This window comes from Dermacentor silvarum, chromosome 8 (genome assembly GCF_013339745.2).
Source record: "Dermacentor silvarum isolate Dsil-2018 chromosome 8, BIME_Dsil_1.4, whole genome shotgun sequence".
Classification (NCBI taxonomy): domain Eukaryota; kingdom Metazoa; phylum Arthropoda; class Arachnida; order Ixodida; family Ixodidae; genus Dermacentor; species Dermacentor silvarum.
In genome coordinates, this window is record NC_051161.1 from 175,584,583 (window position 1) to 175,608,384 (window position 23,802).

A 23,802-nucleotide genomic window follows, 5' to 3' on the forward strand; every position below is an offset into this window, starting at 1 on the left:
ATTCCCGCCGAACCGTTCTTTCGGGTTGGGCTCGACCTTCTTGGCCCCTTTCCAACCTCGACATCAAGCAACAAGTCGGTCGCCGTCGCGACCGACTACGCGACCCGATACGCCATTACCCGTGCCCTCCCCAACCAGCTGTGCTACGGATATCGCCGACTTTCTCCTTCATGACATCATCCTGCATCATGGTGCTCCTCGACAGCTTCTGACCGATCAAGGCCGATACTTCTTGTCTCGCATCATCGATGACATCCTTCGTTCCTGCTCTACCCACCACAAGCTCACAACTGCTTATCACCCGCAAACGAATGGACTCACAGAGCATAAGAATGGATAGTTGGGCGAGTTGGTACGGTAACATATTCTTGATATAAGCGCGAAGAAGACACGGACGGAGGCGGAGTTTCAGTATTTGCTCAGCACGTGCGGCAGTGCGAAGTAGAGTTTTTCTTTTTTTTTTTCTTGTTTAAATTTTTAGCGGCTTCACCATTTCCTGATTAGATTTGTCTGGTAACTGCTATCCTTTTGACCATGTGATGTTTTCTTTGCTACTGTTTTTGCAATCACTTATATATATGTTTGTTATTCCCAATAAAGATTTAGTTGTGAGTTAACGCTCGTCCTGTCTTCTTCCGCCTCCGTCCGTGTCTTCTTCGCGCTTATGTCAAGAATATGTTACCGTACCAACTCGCCCAACTATCCATTCTTATGCAGTATATTTCTTGTACACAGGGCTCTTTTCAATGTGAACCCCTTAACCTTTCTAGTGAAGCTCATGTTGCTTCTTTGATTGCACTAACTGTTTGCAAAGCCAGAACCGTAGCATGGTACAGTAGGATAGGCAGATGCCCTCCGGATGTCGAGGTATTGTTTGGAATCTTGAAGCTTTCAACAGGACACTCCCGAAGAATGTGCTGAACTCGGAACTCTGGCGACAAGTGCGTTTCTTCAGGGGGCAAGCTACTAATATTATGCGGGAGAGAACCTTCTGTGGATGGGCAACGAAGACGGTACCGGGAATGGACTAGGATCGCGGAGCAGACCACTGAATTCCTTTGGGCTCATGCACGTCTCTCGTTGCCGAAGAAGGACAAGCCAACAAGGGACCAAGGAAAGGTGTTGGTACTCGGCAGTCAACAACTACCAGGAAGTATCAAGAATATTCTGTGCAAAGGACCCAAATTTGCCTGTGAACCTGAATTATCACCTCCGGAAAAGATTAGCTTGTGCAGATCAATTTCACGATGGACTAGGGAAGACTTTCGACCACAATGTGTGACCGAGTGTGTAGCAGTGATTTCCAAGACAGTACCCCAAAAACGTAAGTCAGACAACCTAGCAAGTGTGTCGCGTTATTTCGTGGAACATCAGCTAAGGTTGGTTACCGCGGACAAAAAAGGCTTCTTTGTTGTTATTCCTGAAGATTTGTGCACTCAAAAAGCTCAAAATGCTATCGATAAGAATTTTCTTTCAAAAAAGACCAACGTAAATAAAGTTAAGAAAACCGCGGTTAGACTGCTTGAGCAATTTGGCCTTGAGCGCCTCGTGTCGGGGGTAAAGAAATCTAAAAGACTACACCTTGACATATTTTTCAGCGCTAAGACACATAAGCCTGATGTACCTTTTAGAGCCATTATTTCTGAAAAAGGAACGTGGCAGTACCTTGTGTCAACCTTTTTACATAATGCGCTGGCTTCAGTTGGCATTCAAGATCCTTTCCTGATAAGACATTCTGAAGATGTTGTATTGTTCCTAACCGATAATAATCCAGGAAAGTGCTCGGCAATCAGTGTTGATGTAGAAGATCTTTTTTATTCGCTTCCACAAAAAGAACTTATGTGTAGTGTTAAAGAAGCGGTTACGCTCTTCAATGATGAGTTACAGTTTACACAGCGATCTGGTATGCCGTTAGAATCTTTTTTGGAGCTTTTGTTGTTTTACCTAGACAATACTATGATAGAGTGGGGTAGTTCAATGTATGTACAAAAATCCGGAGTTTGCATTGGCTCAAAAGTTGCACCAGTTTTGAGTGATCTGTACCTAAGTCGCGTCAATAGAAAGCTACAGAACAATCTAAAGGACTTGACAGTACGTACATTTAGATGCGTAGATGATTACCTCGTGTTTTCTTCAAGTGATAACTACACCAAAAAAGCTACCGATATCTTAAAAGTGTTTAAAGAATGTGGTGGGGGCCTGGGTTTCACACTTGAGCTTATCCAGAATAATACTTTGCAGTTTTTAGATCTATGCCTCACGTTCCAACAGGAACATGTCTGTTGGTGCTATTCGCCAAGGGCAAAAAAACCACTACTTGATTTTTCTTCTTGCCATTCGAAACTTGTAAAACAGGGGATTGTTTATTCAGCACTTAGGTCCGCTATCGCTAAGTCATGTACACATGGTATGCAACAAAGTTTTTCGCAACAGCTAGATAGGCTAAAGAAAGCTGGATATCCAGCATATTTGTTATCCCTAACCTGCGAAAAGCTTTCAAAATGGGTCAAGGGTGCTGCAAAAAAACAGCAAGAAAAACAGAAAAAAGAACGGTTTGCAGTGGTGCCCTATGTGCACAAGTTGTCACATGGTTTACGGAATGTAGCCAGTAGGTACGACGTCAATACGGTTTTTTCGGCTCCCCGTAAGTTGTCAAGGATGTGCCCTATCATAAAAAGGAAGCTTGAGCGGGGGGGAGTAAAAAGAAAAAATGATTGTGGCATTAGGCACGTGTCCCCTTTAACACATTGTGACACAGGCATAGTCTATCACATTCCACTCAAGTGCGGTAAAGCTTATATTGAACAGAGCAGCAGATGCCTCAATATTAGACTAAATGAACATCAGCATTCTCTTAACAATCCCAACGCTTCTCATCTAGCCTCGCATTGTTTTACGTGCGGTTGTAGGCCATTGTTTGAGGACACAAAAGTCCTTTCTAGACACAAATGCCAAACTACACGCAAAATTATTGAGGTATTTCACATTAAAAGACTAGGAGAAACTTGTGTTAGCCAGGCATCATTATCATTGTCAGAAGGTGAATTTCAGTATTTGCTCAGCACGTGCGGCAGTGCGAAGTAGAGTTTTTCTTTTTTTTTTTTTCTTGTTTAAATTTTTAGCGGCTTCACCATTTCCTGATTAGATTTGTCTGGTAACTGCTATCCTTTTGACCATGTGATGTTTTCTTTGCTACGGTTTTTGCAATCACTTATATATATGTTTGTTATTCCCAATAAAGATTTAGTTGTGAGTTAGCGCTCGTCTTGTCTTCTTCCGCCTCCGTCCGTGTCTTCGTCGCGTTTATATCAAGAATATGCGACTCACAGAGCGCCTGAACCGAACTCCGCCGATCACCACGATTGGGACGCTACTTTGCTGTACGTTACTTTCGCCTACAACTCGTCGCAACATGGCACCACTGGCTACTCACAGTTTTATCTCCTGTATAGACGCGAACCTTCTCTGCCTCTCGATACTTTACTTCCCGTCAGCTCAACCACCACGTACGTTCGCGACGCCATAGCGCGCACCAACACAGCTCGCCAGATCGCTCGTGAACGGCTCACAGTGTCTTAGGCTTCCCAAAAAGCCCTGTAGGATAGTCGCCACAGAGACGTTTCTTACTCCCCAGGTGCCCTCATGCTACTGTGGTCGCCGTCCCGCCGCATCGGTCTCTCCGAAAAGCTATTGTCCCGCTATGATGGTCCTTACGGGGTGCTACGTCAAGTCACCGACGTTACGTATGAGATCGAGCCAGTCACCATGCCAGCGCCATCTACACCCCCGCCCTCTGCTATCGTGCACGTTGCGAGACTTAAGCCGTACGTAACTGGACCCTCTGGTCCATCGTAGCAAGCACCGGGTCGGCGCTCTCGCCCCGGGGGGGGGTAGTGCCATGAGACAGTGAAGGGGCTGCTACTGTCGGTCGGACGAAGATGACAGTGACGCCAGAGGCGCACGACAGCCTTGCATCCATCGCCGCTGCTTGTACAAACCTTGTGCATAGCAATACTCCCTAAATAAACTTTATCCCCATAAAAATATATACACATGGGTAGGTTTCGGAAAGATGGTCGGGCCTTGCACTCATGTATACAGAAAAATGAGAAGCACAACTTCGCAAATAAAGAATAGATAAAAAATATAAAAGGAAAAAATATATAAAAGAAAAAATAGCAGGGAGAGAGCTGATGGCCAGGGAGATTACTTGTTGGTAACAAGGTTCTTCACGACACGCCAATGATGACAGGTACGAGTCGTGAAGAACCCCGTTACCAACAAGTAATCTCCCTGGCCATCAGCATCATGGATCCTTGTATTTTTTATTTTATATATTTTTTTCTTTTATATTTTTTATCTATATATTTATTCATTTTTCTGCACATTCAGCTCAAAATGGCAGGCGTGCTCGTCAATCATGTCTGTCAAAGCATGCGTAAGTGCAACCGTGTCAATGACATGTCCACTGCCACTGTTGATGGGAATGTGCCGTGCATCGTCGTCCAGGTAAAAGCGCATGTAACGGGGACTGTATCAAAGACTGCCAATGATGACAGGAACACGTCATGCCGAACCCCGTTACCAACAAGTAATCTCTCTGGCCATCGGCTCTCTCCCTCATGTTCTTCTTATTCTCTCTCCCTTTTTCTGGCGTGTTCTTTTTCTACCTGAAGATATAAAAAGACTTGCGAGAATTCCCTGTATCCCTTGAAAAAGGTCGGTCCACCCACCGAAACTGTTGGGTAAATAAACCTAAGATAACCGCAAAGTTGTGCTTCTCATTTTTCTAAATACGCTTGGTCCATTGAAAAATCCAGTTACTATTAATGTGTATATATATATATATATATATATATATATATACATATAATCATATCATAAGAAGCCAACAAACAATGACACCAAGGACAACATAGGGGAAATTACTTCTACTTACTAATTGAATTAAAGAAATGATAAATTAATGGAAATGAAAACGGATGAAAAAACAACTGTCCGCAGGTGGGGAACGAACCCACGTCTTCGCATTACGCGTGCGATGCCCTCACCATTGAGCTACCGCGGAGCCGAGGGAAACTTTCGAAGCAGCAGAGATAGCTAGAGGAGGTGATCATTGTGTTAGCACACTGTCTATTCTTTTATCCAAGAAAGAGCTTAAACTTCTTGGCATAGTAGCCACGTGACTGTTTTTCCTTTTCTTCTTTCCTTCAGTGCGTCTTTTGCAGTGGTTTCCCTGTGAATATAATGCTACACGCGTGTGGTATTTGTTTGACTGAGGCGCGCGGGCGCCATCACTCGAGAAAAGAAGAGGTAGAACGAGCTGGGCTCGCGCTGTGAACCTAACCGGTCAGCGCTGCAACCGCTGTTGTAAATACTACCTGTAAATAGTTGCCCGTCTTACTGACTCGTTCTTCGCGTAACAATATATATGCTTACCAGCTGCAATAAAGCAATTGTTGAAAGTTAGCGCTCGTCCCGTGTTCTTCCTTGTCCTTGTGTCGTTATAGGGCTATGAATGCCAGTTAAAATTACAATGACCTACCAACACGCCAAAACTTCTTGCCTGCTAAGGTAATTGGAACTGGCTGGGCGCCGTTTTGAAAGGCCTACAATACCGCATTTCGTTTTTAGGTGATGTTTTTAACAGCAACTTGCAGCTAGATGTGAGAAAGTGCCGGTAACAAAAATAAAGGCACTGAAAATCCTATTTTTGAGCCAAAGTTGAGTCGAATCGTAACTGCTGATGCCAGCCACAGTGCGAACAATTTTTGCGCATTCTGAAGGGCAAGTCCACATTTAACGAATTACTGATACAACAACCAGTTTTCACGGAGCTATCGAGTTCGTTATAAATGGGTTTAACTACAGTGACACTATTGCTCTTTCTAAAAAAATTGCAAAAGACACTGTGTATTATTTATTTGCCAAAATTGCAAGGTAGTGCAACCTTTGTCACGACGAGTTAACTCATCATCAGCAATGAATAAGAGATTTTTTCTACATGCAACTTGAGGGCGTGCAGGGACACTCACGAGGATCTCGAAAGAGGAGAGGCACTTCTTGTCTGTGCGCGAGTAGCGCTCCTTCTCGGGGCACATGTCGGGACAGGTACCCCTGGTGGCACGTGCGGTGGCCAAGTCACTCTGCTTCTGCAGCCCTGCAACAGAATCAGCCGGGACACCTTGCATGTCACAATAGCGCTTTCATGGCATTATTATAGAAGAGCTTGATTTATCACATTATTACGTGTGGAAAGACACAGACGAAAGAGGCTACCTACACGCTATTTAAACTGGAGCCAGACCGCCAGGCAGACACTGACTCCCGCCAAACGCCCGGACACTTGGTCTTTCTCGAGGCGGCTCGTCTCTTGAGCATCTTTCAATCGTATCATAATAATATTACCAGTGCCAGTGGGTCCCTCAAGTTGACGGGGAAAATGAGGTCTTTGCCTACTGTGCGTCAATTTCAATTGTCATATCATGGTCAGCCTCTCTTAATGTCCAGTACAGGATGAAGGCCTCTGCCAGCGATCTCCAATTACTTCTGTAGCGTGCTAGTTCATCCCAAGTTGCACCTGCAAATTTATCGATTTCATCCTCCTGCCCTTCCCTTGGCACTCATTCTACAACAGGCCACCGGTTATATATGGTCTCTGCATTACAATGTGAACGAGAATATCAGCTACCCCCATTTGCTTTGTAATCCATACCGCTGTCTTCCCACCTCTTAACATTACACCTCATTCCATCGATTGTTCAGCGGTCCTTGACTTTCTTTCAAGTTTCTTTGTTAGCCTCCAAGTGCCTCCCCCACAAGTTATTACTGGTAGAATTAAATGATTGTGCACTTTTCTCTTAAAGAATAGCTTGCTGGCCATGACTGCGTTATGCAATGTCTACCGTGTGTGCTGCAACCAATTTTTATTAAAGAGCATGCTGGTTTGGGCTAGTTGATAAGACACTTGGGATGAAAACAAGAAAGCCGGCTTCTTACAGAAGTATTTTTACTCTTCTGTGAATTTTCTTCCTGGATTCTCATGCCAGGCTACTGAACATTACCTTAGTGTTCTTCATATTAATTGTGAACCCTATACTCTTACCCTGTATTGGCTAAGGTTAAATCCTGATGTCCAACATATTGGTTAGCCTGAAAATGCAGCAGCTCACACAGCAAGAACACCTCTTTCAGATCACAGATACCAGATTTCTCCGTATACAGTTAAACCTGCTTATAACGAACCTCCATATAACGAATTCCTGGATATAACGAAGTTTTTCTATTCCCCGCCGTTACTCGATAGAAGCACATGTATTTGAGACCTCTACGTAACGAAGTGGCAGCGGGAGACCCCCTTGAAATAACGAATTTTCCCCGCCGACAGCCGACAACCTAGAGATTTCGCCCCAAATTTTGTCATTTTTGCGCGAGCAGCAACCGGAAGCACCTTCTCCGCCGGTACGGAATGCGAAGCGAGCACACGTGTGCGTGCATGCGAGCGTGTGCGAGGCGGGCCTGCATCCCTCGACCCGACGATCTTGCCGACGCGGGCGTGACCTTTCCCCCCCCCTTCATTCAAACCTGATCCTGCCGCTTGCTGCAGCTGGCCTAGCCCACCAAGCCGGCACTCTCCTTTTCCAGTTGATGTTGCCGACGCGCTGGCAGATGCTGTGACCCATCACACTCAATGAGCACGGACACGTGCTGTCAAACACTGGCGGCGTGTGCAAGCGCCGCTGCAGAAGCGAGCGACGTGACCTTCGTGCTGTTGTCTATCGCTTCAACACAAACTGAGCGCCGAGAACACACAGCACGCACAAAGCTACGAGCCGCCGACGCACCTACACTGAGTAGACTCTGCCCCCAACGCAGATCGCTTCCAGGATACGGCCCGTGTGACCGCGCGCCACCGCGCAGTGCGCAGTTGATTCCAGAGTACAATACAACGCTGCCCCGCTATCGCTCCCCCCCCGCAACGGAAGAAGGCGCGCTTCCTTCCTGCTTTTCTTTCTGGTGCGCGCGAGATTTAGACGTGGTCGTCGGCTCTCCTTGCACGTTTTCACTCGCACATACAGCATACGGCATACAGCATACAGCGGCGACTGCGTTATCGCCCTTGGAGTTTATTCGGGATATATCTATGAGCCAAAACCAATTTTAGGGCCACAACGCATCATAGACACCATCTTTACGTAGCAAATACGGATCTCAAGGGCCATACTTTTGCTGGCGGAAACCGAAAATATGTCATAGTTGTCGCCCCCGCACTTTGGGCGGCTAATGCCATTGTCAAGCAACCAAGCCAAGCGACATGAAAAGTCCAAATGGCTGCTCAGGAAGGCGCGGGGTGGCAGTTCGCAACGTATGATGCGGGAACGGTCATACAGTTGCGATGTAACAGCGAGGTTACCAATGCATTGGGTTCTACAGGAGCTGTACCGGGATGGGCCGTAAACGACTTAACAGCCGGGAAAACGCAGCACCCGGGAACGTAACAGCAGGGTTTAACACTGTACGACGCTACGACGCCATCGTGACGCTAGCTCTTCGTTTCCGATGCCGCACGCTTGTGCGAAACGACACGCGTCCACGCATCCAGTACCTGGTGTGACATTCCAAGGATGAGTGCTTCGACGAAAACTAAAAACGGGTGCGCGTTACAATCAAGGGCGCGTTAGAATCGGTAGAATGCAGTAAGCATTTCTTTTTCAAATTTTCGTGCAGAACTTGCATATACCGAAATCTTCTTTATAACGAAGTTTTTCGGGAATTTGTCAATTTCGTTATATCCAGGTTTAACTGTATAAGCAACCACCGTTTACAATTGCCAATGGATTCTCCGGACTTCTCGGGGACCGAAAAATCGAACAGTCCGAAAAACTTGTTCACCCCAAAAAAAGAAAATTTATTAGGTGTAGAGTGGCACAAAAAAAAACATTTAATAATGCCCTGCCTCATGCTACGCTTGGAGGCGATCAGATTTGCTTGGATTTGCGCAAGACTGACGTCGTCTCCACATACAGTCGACAAGAGCGTCACCGCATTGGCGATCTCTGTTAGTGGGGATTGCCATGGAGATCAAAGAAACGAGCCTCATTACTTCGCACGTGGTCTCCACGATCAGCTCCCGTGGTGCACCGTTCGCTCCGGACGTTCCATTCGGCGCGTAGCCCAGCGGAGAAGTGTAATCTTGCTAACTCCATAGCGGCTCAGCAACGGCGCGCTGTCGGAGCTGATCGCGGAGGCTACGTTTCGCATGACTTGGCTCTCGTGAAGGCAAAGCAGGTGGCGCCAATCACACAAATGCAAAACTGCCTACACCACGTGCAAAGTAGCAACCGAACTTTAAAGAAAATAATAATAATAATAATAATAATAAACGGATTTCCCGAAGTGATTGTGACGATAGCGCTGCCCAAAAAAAGAAAGAATGTCGTCCCCTAGAGCGTTTTTTCAGCTAAGGAAGAGTGGGCATGGCCTCCGAGACAGAAGAATGGCATGCGCGTACGTCTCCCAATCTTGGAGGCTACAAAGCAGGCCACTGGAAGCCAAGCCTGGGCAAGCCGGTGAAAAATCCAACATGGTGGCTTCAAAGAACGAGTAGCGTGGCTCTTCACGAGTGATTCAGTCCGGCAAATCGAACTCTGGAGCCTAAATTCGTCTGAAAAATTGGTTGCGAAAATGCATTAGCTCTATGGAAACTCTGACGGTGCATTTATGAAGTCCAGAATATCCAACAAGTCCGAATTTTTGTAGTCCGAAAAATCCGTCAGTGACTGTATAACCACACCCCCAATTACAACAGCCCAAAAGGAAAACAAAATAAATTGCGGTATCCACTGTATTTGCATTCGATTCATATTTAAAAGTTGATACAGTCGAATCTCGTTAATTCGAACATGCGCAATTCGAACTGACGCCATGGTCCCATAAAAGTTATGTGCATTATAATGGGCAGAAAGGCTCGGTAATTTGAACGCGAAAGCATTTGCGACGGTTCATTCGAACATACCACGCACCAACAATGCTCTCAGCAGCGCGCTAAATCATGCGGCGGTGCCTCCGACCGACATTGCTCCAACACCGCCATAGAGCAAAAGCTTAGGAGAGACCGCTCAATGCCACGCGCGAACAAAAAGAAGAAAAAAAAAAGACATGGAAATTTCACCCTCTCTCAAATGGCGAGCTTAGCGAGCATGGGCGGCAAGCATGCACTCGTCTAATGTCAATGACAGAGAGATGGACAGAGAGAGTTTGGGGCTGACGTCAATGTTTATGTCACCATGAATAAATTGAAACGAAAACTTTAGTCGTGCTAGTTTTGCTCTACTTTGCAGTGTTAATAAACCAGCTCTCTTTAATAATTTAGTCAATGAATCCGTTAATTTGTATTTATTAAAACATAACCTTATTGCCTTCCTCTGCACCCCTTCCATTCTTGCAATGAGTTATATTGTGTACGGAAACCAAACAATATTGGCGTGCTCCAGCACTGTTCGAACAAGCATTTTGTAGGCCAGCAAATTTCATCTGGGGCCGCAAGACGAAGGTGTCTTCTCAGAAAGAAGAGTCGGTTTAGTGCTCAGCATGTACATTGATTTCCATTTGAGGTTATTTTGTTAACATGACTTTCCCATCGGAGAGCATATGTTAAAGTGACACCTAAATATTTATGCTGAAATGCACAAGTGAGAGGTGTGTCATTAAAACGTAAGTAAACTCAGATATCTGTTTCTTTCTTACTGTTAGCAGATTTTTCGGCATTTAGAGTCATCTGCCACTCCTGACACCAAGAAATAGCAGAATTTTCCATATGGTGATTAATTTCACGGTACGAATTACAATAGTCAGCGAAGATACGGATGTTACCATGTAATCGGGAAGGCAAATCTTTTATGTAATTTAAAAATAAAACTGGGTCCAAAACATTGCCTTGCAACAGGTGCAACAGGTGCAACAGGTGCTAAATTGGAAGCTTCGTTATGAATATTGTAAGGGAGAGATACAGAGACAGCCCCCGTTCTTGGGCCGGCTGTTCTATTACCTGCCTTCGTCATCATCTTCCCCATCCAGCGCCCGCCTTGCGAGCGCCCGCGGTCAAGTTCATTTTGTCTTTACACTCGGCCACGCTGCAAGTTTCCGGCGCGCTTGCAACTAAGCAACTTGTCCAGGGTTTGAGGTCGTCATTAGTGATCCGTCGGGTGCGCAACCAGCTGCTCTGGAGGTCGACATTGAGTGTTGCGCTCGGGTCGCCTGTCTCGCCGATGACCATCCCGTCCCATTTGGCAAAGCATGGCAGGCGGCCTCGGACGCTGAACCTCCGTCTATCTCGCCAAACGGGGACGGCCGCAGTTGTCGCGGTCATCTGCAGCGTGTCGGACCAGCATGCCATGTGTTCGAGGCAACGACTGCGCCAGCTTCCATGCTGACGTGTGACGCGACCCGCACCCTCACAGCAACGCAGCTGCCGGTTCTACAGGTCTAAACAATCGGGCGTCTAAAAAATTGGTCGACCACTGGATTTCATGTTTTTGCTACCAGAATATATGTTGAGGCACGTGTAAACAAAATTTTCTTTCGCTATATCCGATGCTATATCGGATCCCGAATTTTTCGAGGAACAGTCTCGACATTTTGGAATGCCAGAAAAGCAGTAGAACAGAACAGAGATTAGAGTAATGCCAACGCGGTGGCATGAAGGGCCAGCTGGTGTGTCACAAGGCTAGCAATGCCAACACCTATTAATTCTGCGCAGGAGACTGGCAACACTGTCTACCAGTTCATAGCATGAATGTAAAGTGGAAGAGGCGCATACTCACGCAGCCGGATGATCTTGTCCCGTGCATCAAGCACTCGAAACCGTTCTCCCACGCTGTGTGCAGACTGCCTGAGTAGCGACGACAGGGATTCCTCTGCAAGTAAGAATCAAACACCATGGAATGAGAGCACTGACTGGGCGGGGAAACCCTGGTCAGAAGCAAGCACATATTGGCACCGATGCATCAGAGCCCTGGCAGTGGTATGTTTACTTGTGCTGTGACGTTTATTGGTTTCTTTTCTGAGGGGTGTGAATGACGATGTTTGATATTCTCAGGGCTCATGCGCTATTTTGCTTTTATGCTCTTGTGTTGGCAGTTAGAAAAAGGGCTTTTCATCGGAAATAAACTTTAGTTTAATTTTACTGCTTATCCTGTCATCTCCCTTGTGCATATGTACAAACTCATCCAAATTTCAAATCTTGTAAGCTTACTTCTGTTCTGAGGATAAACAGTAAGCTAGCGTCTTCCAGCTACGGTGCAACCAAAACAAGCGCAACTTGCACACAGATGAACTCTGTGTCAACTTGAGCTGCTTGGCCTGTTGTGATCCTCCTTGCAAGCCTGGTTCCCTAAGACTACTGTGCCTATGTTCGTGTCTGCGGCCAATTCCTGAAAATTTCACAACTTTTTCGCATTACAATAAATCTAGTCTGATGTATACCCAATGTGGTTTTGGCAGGGTGCATGGCATCGCATGAGGTGGCTGCAATAAAGTCATCCTACCCCGTCCACATTTCGTCCACATCAGCTGCCCGGCCACTCAAGCCTCCTGCAGCACAGTTTAATGCTTCGCTGTGGTAGCTTGAGCAGATGGAATGCGACAATGCTTGCAAGCAGTTCCCGCAAAGTAGCAGGTGACAAATGGACATTTTTGCGTGCCTACTTGACCATTACCATAAAAAGACAGCAGGCAATGAATGCAAAAAAAGCATAGGGGTAATTACTGTATTTGCACGAATATACCGCGAGTTTTTTTTCTTGAAGATTATCGCATTTAAAACACGTCTCGCGCGATATTCGGATTCGTGACTTGAACATGGCTCGCGCTATTTTCGAGGTCGTGACGCGATATTTATTTATTTACAAATACTGCAATCCATTGCGGGATTTTTGCAGGATGGGGATACAACATGAGTAGCAGGGCAAGAAAAAAAAAATTGCATGCACACGTACTAGTACAAAGACAATACAGATATCAAGATACGCTTTGAGTACAACTGAATCAATGCAGTAACAGAGCGAAAAAGAAAAATAAGGAAATTACACAAGATGGGACATAAACAAATCGCCACATCGTTGGACAGCTGATTCCATTCAGTTACAACCCTGGGAAAAATTAGTATCTAAAGCAATTTTTGCGGCTAGTGAAAGGGGTACTCGATTCTAACGCACCCTCGATTGTATGCACACCGGTTTTCCGTGACTAAAAAAAAAAATCCTTTACAGTACCGCGCACCACTTGCTTCCTCCCCCCCCCATACCCAAATACAACTTTCTCCCGGTACGCTAAAGTTGCGGTCATTCTCAAACCCTGGGGTTCAGCAAGCCACTGATAAATTTTCCGTGGTCCCGCGCTTGCCAAGTGGCTAAAACGGCGAACAAGCGGTGCACTCTATTGACACAACCTCCATTACCCATGCCCGAGTGTCAAAAATCGCATCACAGTGCGTAACGGCAACGAACTGCACAATAAATCCGCAACCAGCTTGTAGCCACCCAACCTCCGAAAACGGGCAGCGATGGGCAGCGCGCCTAAGCTTTCGCAGTTGAATCTCGGAGGCTTTAACTTGTCACCATGCGCCACCAGACGATAGAACAATAGTAGATAACTTAAATCTATCATTTAGTGAACTTGAACTTGTGTTATCTAGTGAGTCAGTAAAGTAATTGTGGCAACGTTTCAAGGGAATCGTCAACCATTGCGTAGATGAATTTATTCCTACCCGCATGAAAAAAACAAAGCACCATAGCCCATGGATATCTCTGGAAATTATACACACAAAGCGGTTACGCAAAAATAAACAAAATCCAACCCAAATACCCGATTTGTGTGCTAAACTAAAATTAGCGATAAAAGAATCCAAGGAAAAGTACTTTAACGAAACACTTCCTGGGTTCCTGAACTTTTCTCCACAAAAATTTTGGAGGTACTTAAGCGATAAAAAGGAAGCGATAGACCAGAGAAAAAGGGGTTCTGAAATGATCACGGAAAAGAATCAGATAGCAGACTGTTTCGATGTGTTCTTCCAGTCAGTATTGACGAAGACGAGAACAGAGCAAGGAAACAATGAGCGTAGTGAATTGGGTGCTTGCGCAATGGGCCCACTAGAAATCACTCAAGCAGGCATATTTCAGCAATCGCTTGCACTTGACACCAAAAAATCAAGCAGACCAGACGGGATCCCAAGTGAATTTTTGCAGTGATATGCTGAATGGGTGTCATTTTACCTAGCAATAATCTTTAAAAAGTCCTTGGAAACCAGTTCACTGCCGCAAGATTGGCGCAGCGCTGTTGTGATTCCAGTTTTTAAATCCGGCAGTCGAAGTCAAGTTAACTATCATCCAATATCGCTCACTTCTGCGAGTTGTAAGCCTATAGAGCATGCAATAGCAAAGCATATCATTCTTTTCCTTGAGGCGAATAACTTCTTCTCTTCGTCACAACAAGGATTCTGAAGCGGTTTATCCACTGTTTTGCAACGCATTGAGACGGTTCATGATTTTTATCTAGCTTTGGATGCCCAAGAACAAATTTATGTCATCTGCATAGATTTTGCGAAGGCCTTTGATAAGGTACCGCATTGTAAATTGCTTTTTAAAATTCAGAATGCAGGTATCTCTCCAGACATTGTGAACTGGATTGCAACCTATTTGAGTGGTCGTGTGCAATCCGTCCACATTGAAAACTGCTTGTCTCATTCACTAGAAGTCTTGTCTGGGGTTCCACAAGGATCAGTATTGGGGCCGCTATTGTTCTTGATTTACATCAATGATATTTCCAGTATTCTTGAATCACCTGTTAAAATAAAACTTTTTGCTGACAATTGCTTAATTTATTCCACCGTGGCACATAAAACAGATCAAAGGAAAATTAACCAATGCCTCCAAGGTTTATATGACTGGTGCATAAAATGGGAAATGTAAATAAAGTACTCAAAATCGACGTTTGCGCATTTAACAAGAAAGAAAACCGCGCTTTTCTTTGACTACAAAATAGGTGACAACCCTTTGTTGAATGTACGTAGCTTTAGATATTTAGGGGTGATCATTCATCATGATCTGTGCTGGTGCCTCCAAGTGGAGGAGGTCTGCTCAAAGGCTTACCGAAAACTGTGCTTCTTGAGAAAAAAGTTGCAGCATGCACCAAAAAGCTTAAAGTTAATTTTGTACAAAACATTCGTTCGCCCAGTTTTGGAGTACACCTCCTCCATTTGGAGCCCTCATCAACTGTACTTGCGAGCGGAACATAAAAAATTCAGAGAACTGCTGTGCGCTTTGTTTGAACGCGTTATCAGAGAACCGATTCTGTAACAGACATGTTGAAATGTTGCGACCTGGAAATGCTAGAAACACGAGGAGAAAAACAATGAATGAAATTGTTTTTCCAGATAACCAGAAATCAAATAAAAATAAACAAAGAAACGTACATTCATCCCCCTCTAAAACACAGTGCGCGTTTTAACCACAGTGCCAGTATACAGCCTTATAAAACACGCCTTGATGGTTTCCAACACTCATTCTTTCCCTCATGTATCAACATATGGAATGGACTTCCGAACTGCACTGTAACAGCACAAAATGTTAGAGTTTTATACTCAACTAGAATTGTATTACAGGCAACGGGATACGTAAGAATTGATCATGCTTTCTGTTATTTCTTGCATTTCTAACAGTCCTTACACGTGTATACCTATAGTTCATTTTCCCTGTAATTTGTGTTTCACAAGGCTTTATGTTGTTGTATTGTCGGTGATATTTATATTTTCGTTGCCTCTCCTGTAATGGCCCTCAAGTGAGGGCTACAGTATTCCTAAATAAAAAAAAAAAGAGCGACTGACGAGCTCCTCGGGGATGCTGGCCCATACATTCGCAATCCATCTACAAAGCACCGCCGCAGGGGCCCGCTTCAGCCGTCTGGTGGCCGTTACCTTCCGGGCCTCCCGACCTCATCCACTCTTGGTAGCAGCATTGATCCAGTCTTTAAAAGGCTTGTTAACGCAAACGTCCCGCGGTTGCAACTGGGCTGTCATCCCAGCCGCGAACGCTGCCCTCAGTGATGCCGAAGTGCCGCCGTTATAAGTGGTCTATACTGTATTTAGAAAAAAACCTCGTACAGTATAGACCACTTATAACGTAACCACTTATAGTACAGGACCGGATATAGTGCGGTCTTTTCAGACTCCCGTTAATTTTCCCATAGCACTCTATGTATACACGTATCGCTTATAGTGCAGTTGCGGGAAACGAAATACCGGTTACAGTGCGGCTGCCTAGGAGTACGGAAGTCAGCGGAGACGGCGAACGCTCCCCTCAAACGGGCGCCCCAAGGAGTGCGAGCAAGAAAGAGAGACGAAGTGGAGGAGAAGGGCACGTGGTGCGAATGAACAGCCAGTGAGGCTGAAACCAGAATCTTGAGTGCGAGTCGTGAAATATCACGGCACGCATAGCGAGTGAGGGCCACGAAACTGCCAACGCCGGCCAACGCTGCCGTTTCACCGATAACGGCAGTAAACGAAACTTCAGCGAGCGAGCGGCGCCGGCACGGCACGGGGAAGGGCGCACGCAGAGACCGTGGAATGTGAGGAAGGAGGGCGGCAGGGAAGCGGATTTCGCCTCGCCAACTCCGCCGCTTCGGTGGCTCTCCTCGCCCTCCCTCCTACCTCCCTCACTTTCGACTGTAACCATGCGCGCCCACCGCCGTGCAGGCACCGCGACTACAGCCGGCCCGGCGCCCGCTCCCCAAAGTTTCGTTTTCTGCCGTTATCGGGAAGCGGGCGTTGGCCGGCCTGGGACAGCGCCACTGCTTCCCTCTGCGCCGTAGCTGCAGCGTGCAAGGTCAACACGTGATTAGAAAGTAGAGGAAGCATAAAGGAGAAAGAACGGTTCACTGCCATTTTCTACGCGTGGCTGAGACGTCGGCACGTACACGCATGTTCCGGCACAACGCAGAATCGGCGACCTTGCCATTTGAGAGAGGGTGAAATTTCCGCCGCGTTTTTTTCTTTCTTTTTTGTTTTGTTCACACGCGACATTGAGGGGTCTCTCCTAAGCTTTTACTCTATGGCGGTGCCGGCGCAATGCCAGTCGGAGGCGCCGCCGCGTGATTTGGTTCGAATTAAACGAGATTCGACTGTAAATTGAATGCAAACGTTCTAGCCGCATTCCTCGACTGTCGCATACGCGTGGCGGCTCAGTGCACATGTTTTGCATATGTGCGGGCCTTGAAAATTGTTGCTTTAGTTATACTGCGGATATTCGCGACTCCGGCGACTTACGTTATAAGCGGTCTACACTGTATTATACGCGGGTTTTTACAGTAATATAGAAAAATTGTCTACATAGCGAAGGCATTTTAATCAATATTTCAGCTTCAACGAACATTTCAAGAACAAAACTGGGACTGAATTGAAATTAGAACTGCCAAGTAGTCAAATTAGAAGGCCCTTCCAAAGCTGTGACGATCGTATGTCCGCTTGAACGAGGTTTTTGCTAACAAAATCAAATTCAAAGCACCGGTTTAAGCCACTGCAATCCATCGCCTCGCGCAGTCATCACGCACCTGTGCAACAATGCAGGGGATCACCGCAATCACTGCCGTTTTCTATGGTCTGTGTCCGATCGAAATGGCTACGCAAACGAAGAAGCGTAAATTTCTCTCTCGAGGAGAAGGCACATATGATCGCCAAGGCAGAAAGCGGAAGGAAAAAATCTCAGCAGTTTGCCCCGAAGGGTGAAGCATCGATTGCGATAGCAGATTAGTAGACAGCTATACGAACTAAAGATAGTAGTTTTATTGGCCGTATAAACTTGTAAACACTCGCTAACTAAATTACCGAGCACAGTGTCACGCGCACACAGGTAAACATGAACACATCTCGCTCGATGACCACGGAAACTCCATGTCAACACGCTGGAGTGAGAAGTCACGGCAATAGCAGCAAGTACATTGACCTCCGTGCCATCTCTCGCTACACCGCGAACTGAACGTCGAAAGCACAGCGCACTTGTCTGTACCGGCACTAGTTGCACTTTGCCCACATCGCAGATCGCTTTGAAGATGAGGCCAGCATGGGCGCTCACTTTGTGCACGTCGCAGATTGCTTTCAAGACAGCGCGCGAACGGCCGCGCCGCAGCCGCTATTGTCAACAAGACGTTAAGTATCATTGTCTGGGGAAAATGACAATCCGTTAGACACACCGACTCCGGCGACTGCTTTGAAAGTAATGGATCTTTTTCAGAAAAGTTATCAGAACCCACCAGGGGCGGATCCAGGTTTTTTCTGAGGGGGGGGTCAGGTTCTGTCAATGATGATGATGATAGTAGCCTTTCATATTTACCGAAATTCACCGTTTCTACTCACGATAAACCCGCGTTTTATACGGCTAGAGCAACACCTGTAGCCTGCCGTGGTGGCTCAGTCAGTTCAGGCGTTGCGCTGCTGAGCACGAGATCGCGGGATCGAATCCCGGCCGTGGCGGCCGCATTTCGATGGAGGCGAAATGCAAAAACGCCCGTGTGCTTGCGTTGTAGTGCGCGTTAAAGAACCACAGGTGGTCAAAAGTAATCCGGAGCCTTCCACTACGGCGTGCCTCCTAACCAGAACTGGTTTTGGCGCGTAAAACCCCAGAAAGAGGAAGAAGACCTGTAGCGAAGCCAGGTATCGGTTTCTCCGAGCTTATAGGACGAGGACGTTACTCAATACAGCCATGTGCTTGGCGGCTGTGCCTGATAATACAGGGTGTTCAAAACTAAGCTTTATGCTTTTCTTAAAGTTAGGCACTGGGAGGCATGCGAAGACCACCTGTGCAAATAAGTTATGTGGCCAGGGAGGCACAAAGTGAGTTGATAATTATCGCTGTGAGCAGCCCTATTAACTAAAATTGAACAATAATTTTTTGTCGACTGCAGTAAGTGGGTATGTTTGTATGGAAAACTTAGAAGCAGTCGTGTTTCTAAACAGTATCAGTCGGAAGAATTATTCTGGCGTCGTTCTAATTATTCAAGAATTATTTCAATTGTCGTACTGCGCAGAGTTATCGAGTCGACGCGAGAGCGGTTTATGCTTTGCGTTGCTGTGGAAGGGAGGCATTTTGAACATTTTTAGGGAATTAATTGACATCTTGATGGGTGAAGTGTTGTCATGAGATTTGTGCATGACAAGACCAAACTTAAAGCGGCAGTATGAAATACTCGTTAGCATAGCTAAAAAGGTTTCTGCTGTTGATGGTGCAGTTGTTGGTCTTGATTTCAATAAAACTGGTTTGACCTGGGTGTTTGACCTCAACCCGAAGGTGCCCCCACCTCAATAGGTGCTTGGGGCGCCACATGGGAAATGACCGCCATGGGAGCGGCCCAGACACCACTTGATTTCCGTGCTCACGTTGGTTTCGACGGGAATTCAGGGCGCATGTTCCTTTCCCAAGCGTATCACCCCTGAAGGAAGCCGAACGCCAGGCCGGGGTGCGCTTGTACCCTTTTGAACCAGTGGGTGCCCGGCGGCGGTGGGAATCGAACCCACAGCCTCCCGCAGCCGAGGCGGGCGTTCTACCACTAGGCCACGGCTGCGGTACTTGGGAATCAGCAGTCACTTTACTTGCGTAGTTCAGGCAAGGACCATGCCCGGTCGTCTAGTCACCTTTACGCACGCTCACTGCCCTCTGGCTTCTCCGCTCGCGCCATTATCTCGGCATGGCAGCTGCCGCCATCTTTACAGGCTTCGCGGTCGCGTGTTCCGACAGCGGTAACGGGTTCCTCGATGTTTTTTTTTTTTTTTTTTTCGCCAGCCGTGATAGGAAGGGGGACAGTTATTATCTTTGCCAATGCCTCCGCCCCGTTGTCAGACTAAATGCCGCACGCAACAGCCGCGTCACATCAGGGAGGAGCTTTTAAAATTTGGAGTTGGATATCTCAGAGCACAGACATGCTAGAAGAATTCCTCCAAGTGAAACTGTGTAGAAACACGACTGCCTCTAACTTTTGAATACAAGCATACACACTTACTGCAGTCAATAAAAAGTTAATTTTTAAATTTTAGTTAATTCGCTGCTGACAGCGATAATTATCATCTCACTTTGTGTCCCCCTGGCCACATAGCTTACTTGCGTAGGTTGTCTTCACGTGCCTCCCAGTGCCTAATTTTAAGAAAACCATAAAGCTTAATTTGGAACACCCGGTATATCTAGCCTGTATTGTTTCTTAAAATAAAATTTGGCATGATCTGTTGCAGGTTCGTTATAAATGCGTAAGCACGGGTCCGTGTTTGGAGTAGTGTTGGGACACCTTGATTTCCTTAAGGAGATTCTTTGTGTTCGGCTGAGACACCTTCGTTTGCGTTGGAGCTCCAACGCGGCAACCACTACGCTGGTTGTTTACGATATGCGAATCACCGCGTATGAAGACTCACGACGCCACCTAAAGAAAAACGATGTCGCGTAGTAGCCGAGTGCGCGAGCCAGCGTCTTCATGTTTTGTTTCCCACGCGACGTCATCCTTTTACACAAGGCGCGCATCTGCTCCCGTTTCTCTAACCACGCGACGCCATCCTAGACCCGCGCGCTGGCGTTGGCCGCTGACGTCACGCTCCCCCACTTCGCAGCCACTGCTCGAGGCTTCGCCCCGCTCCGCGAGAATGCCCACTCAGATAAACGGATCCGGCGGCTTTGAGGCTCCTATGCTTAATGTACGACAATAAAACTGCGAAGTTACAATGAAAAACTTGTAGCGTACGAATGGTACTGTGCTCGTACTGGATATTGTCAACGTGTAACTGTGATCACAATGAAAGCTACAGTTAAAAAAAGTTGCCTATGCGTAGTTCTTAGTTTAGCTGTTGTTATTATTTATATCTGAACACTTCAGCAAGAGATCTCTTTCATTAAGCAGGTTGATCGCGGAACCGATGACAGCCAATGAGGCAACCGATGACACCCCAAGGGGGAATAAGTTACTCAGGCGCGCGAAGGCGCTCGCGCGGACATCGCTGTGCTTGGGAAAAGGGACGTCCTCTTGTTCATTCGACACCACCGACGAAACGAGTAAGGCACGGCCGGCGCCAGGAGATCCAAGGTGTTCATGAGAAAAAATAACCATGGCAACTTCGCGACACCGCACCCCTACGGAATACAACTAAGCTTGTGAGCGAGCTATAGCTTTACTTCTACATGGCTGATATCACTGGTGCTCGCAAAAAATACTTTTGAAGAATGCTGGTGGCCATATTTTTTGCGACAGGGCCATCCCCCTGTCAGCGAGGGGGCGATGCAGAAATCTGAGGGGGGGGTCAGGACATCCGGACATCCCCCCTGGATCCGCGCCTGGAACCCACGACAATTGTGATGGCTCTTTTAACGGACTGTGAGACTTGCGCAAGGCCTTTGCTTGCCGTGAGCGTAAGAAATCCGGGCTGACCGACTTCTGGAAATAAAACTTCCGGTAAGCGCCAGCTTGCCAAGCTAGCCGACTGTCATAAATATGCAGTGAAATTGTGATAATTCAAACCGATTCATTGCGACGGTGCATGTGCCGCAAAACGAGTCTTTCGCGATCCACGGGGCACGCGCGTCGGGTTAGGCATCAGCAGCAATGTACGAAAAATGCTGTAATAGCGGCACGAAATGCATTCTCCCGTGAAGTTGACACTTCATCGACTGCATTCGGTACGTCTCAACCATTGCCCCCACACCATCGCGAAGATTTCACGGACGATGGTTTCGGTTTCGTTTGCGGCTTTGCCATTTGGCGTACGTATATACGGTGCAGTCCACTTATAACGATATCAAGAAGAACCAGAAATCCGATCGTTATAACCGATCATCGCTATATCTGGACTGCAGAGAAAAAATGACGAATATACCTTTGCAGTCCCGAAACCGAAACTGCCACTTGCGATAAAAAAAATCTACGTTGTAGAAAGTAGGCTGTGAAAAATAAAACATTTATTTATACCTCTAAATAGCGTATCAATCGTTACGCACGCTTAAGGGGGGACGCGGCTTTCGCATCGCGATATTTGGCCAAAAAACCGATTTTTTGAAAATCACATTTTCAGTTTGTATGACTTCTTTTCTATTTTATTTCAAAATTTCGTCACGGAAAATCGCGCGGAAATGATGTAAAAAATGTTTATCGAAGCTAAGGTGGCGAGGAGTTTCTCGAAAATAGCGAAAAACGGCATTTTTCAAGCCGCGATATCTCCGCAACCGCGTAACCTAGCGCCGCCATCTTCGTCTCTATGGATAGCGCGATTCTCCGTCTTCAAATCTGGCGCCTCGGCCAGCTGCACCAGGCAAGAGCAAGCGCACAGCAAGCAAAAGTTTCAAGGTCTCGCGGCGGTTTCTGATTGGCAGCGCGCGCCACGTGACTGTACGCGGCTCCGGATTGGTCTCCCGGGCGGTTGCCCTTAGCAACCGGCGGAAAGGTCGTCTGCTCGCCGCTACGGTGGCTAGAATCGCCGCGCTGACGGCGCTGAGGAGCCGATTTCGCGTCTTTTCAAGTCGTCGCGGCATGGTTTAGAGATTGTATCTCACTTATGATAACGGACCGGCGCTCGCTTGTTAGAGAAACGAAAAACGTTGTCAAGCTCAGCCCTTCTTAGCTTGAAGAACGGCTCTCGTCTGTTATCATGGGCCGGCGATTGTTCAAGAAGAAACGCAAGACTGCGCATCAATTTGGTGCTCGTAAGTCGAAGCCACCGATCTCAAAAACAAAGTTTGCTCCGGCGACTTCAGCAGTGACAATGACGGTGGCATGCAGCGCGACGCGGACGTGCAGCTGAGCACCTCAAGCACGGATGGAACATCGTCCGCGCGTATTGGCGAAACTGTTCAGGAACCCAGCCGAAAAAGATGCAATGCGGAAAAAGAAAGCTGCAAAAGCTCATCAGACCATCAGGTCAGATGGTCAAGCGATGCCGCATCGCAAAGGACACAAAGGACTATAACCCTGGTGCCTATTAAATTTTGACAACTTTGAACCTTGTTTTCTCAGTACAGTTTTTTTGGCATGTTGCTCAGCTCATGGAGCAGATATCTTGGTAACTACTTTACACATTTTGATTGCGTTTGTTTTGTCAGACTCACTGAACTGTACTTTAGGGGATAGCGCTCTTCTTTTTTTATCCTAGTTGTTTGAAGAATTCGTAGTAGGGTTCCTTGTTTGCAGTGTAAGCGTGCTCACTGCAGTGGGACTGGAGAAAACAAACTACAAATTTTAGTGTTGAAAAAAAAATTATTTCGAGAACGCTATCCCCTTCTGCATACATTTGGCTGTGCATACAGTATTTAACAAACTTTTCACTTGATTTCGTAAATCCTCCAGTCCCTCCACGAGGTTCAAGAAAGAAATAATTTGTCTAGCAAAAAGTTTTCATGGTACCGCTTTGAAATTTTTATGAAAGCATCATAGAGCCATTCTTATTCTATGTACCAATTTTCATTGACATCCACCAAGAAACAAGAAAGTTGGTACCGAAAGCCACGTCCCCCCTTAAATAGAAAGCTGCACTTGCTTTCGCGGAAGTTTCGGATTCACAACCACGGTGTGCGTCGCGTCTATCTGTTGCGCAAACTTTGGCGGCTATAATTTAGCATGCATGAATTCAATGAGTGACTCGATCGACGACGCTGCACTTTGGTTCAACCTCGGAGTCGGTGTCAAAGACGGGCCACTGTCAATCTCGTCGTCACTGCTGCTGCTGTCGTCGCCTCCGTCGCACAACGCCGCCGTCTGTCATGACAACGGTCGCCCATTCGGACATCTCTT

General features: G+C 46.6%; 1 protein-coding gene across 3 annotated transcripts in view; it reads right to left on the minus strand.

The window, feature by feature from the left end:
* Nucleotides 1-23,802, minus strand: part of LOC119461863 (germinal-center associated nuclear protein) — a 340,872-nt gene that overhangs the window by 290,592 nt on the left and 26,478 nt on the right. For all 3 annotated transcript variants that reach the window (XM_049672737.1, XM_049672736.1, XM_037723233.2), the window contains exons 6-7: nt 11,823-11,915; nt 6,036-6,160 (exon numbers count right to left, since the gene is read on the minus strand). In XM_049672737.1, coding sequence (XP_049528694.1) covers nt 6,036-6,160; nt 11,823-11,915 — 218 coding nt within the window. The remainder of the gene's footprint in view (nt 1-6,035; nt 6,161-11,822; nt 11,916-23,802) is intronic.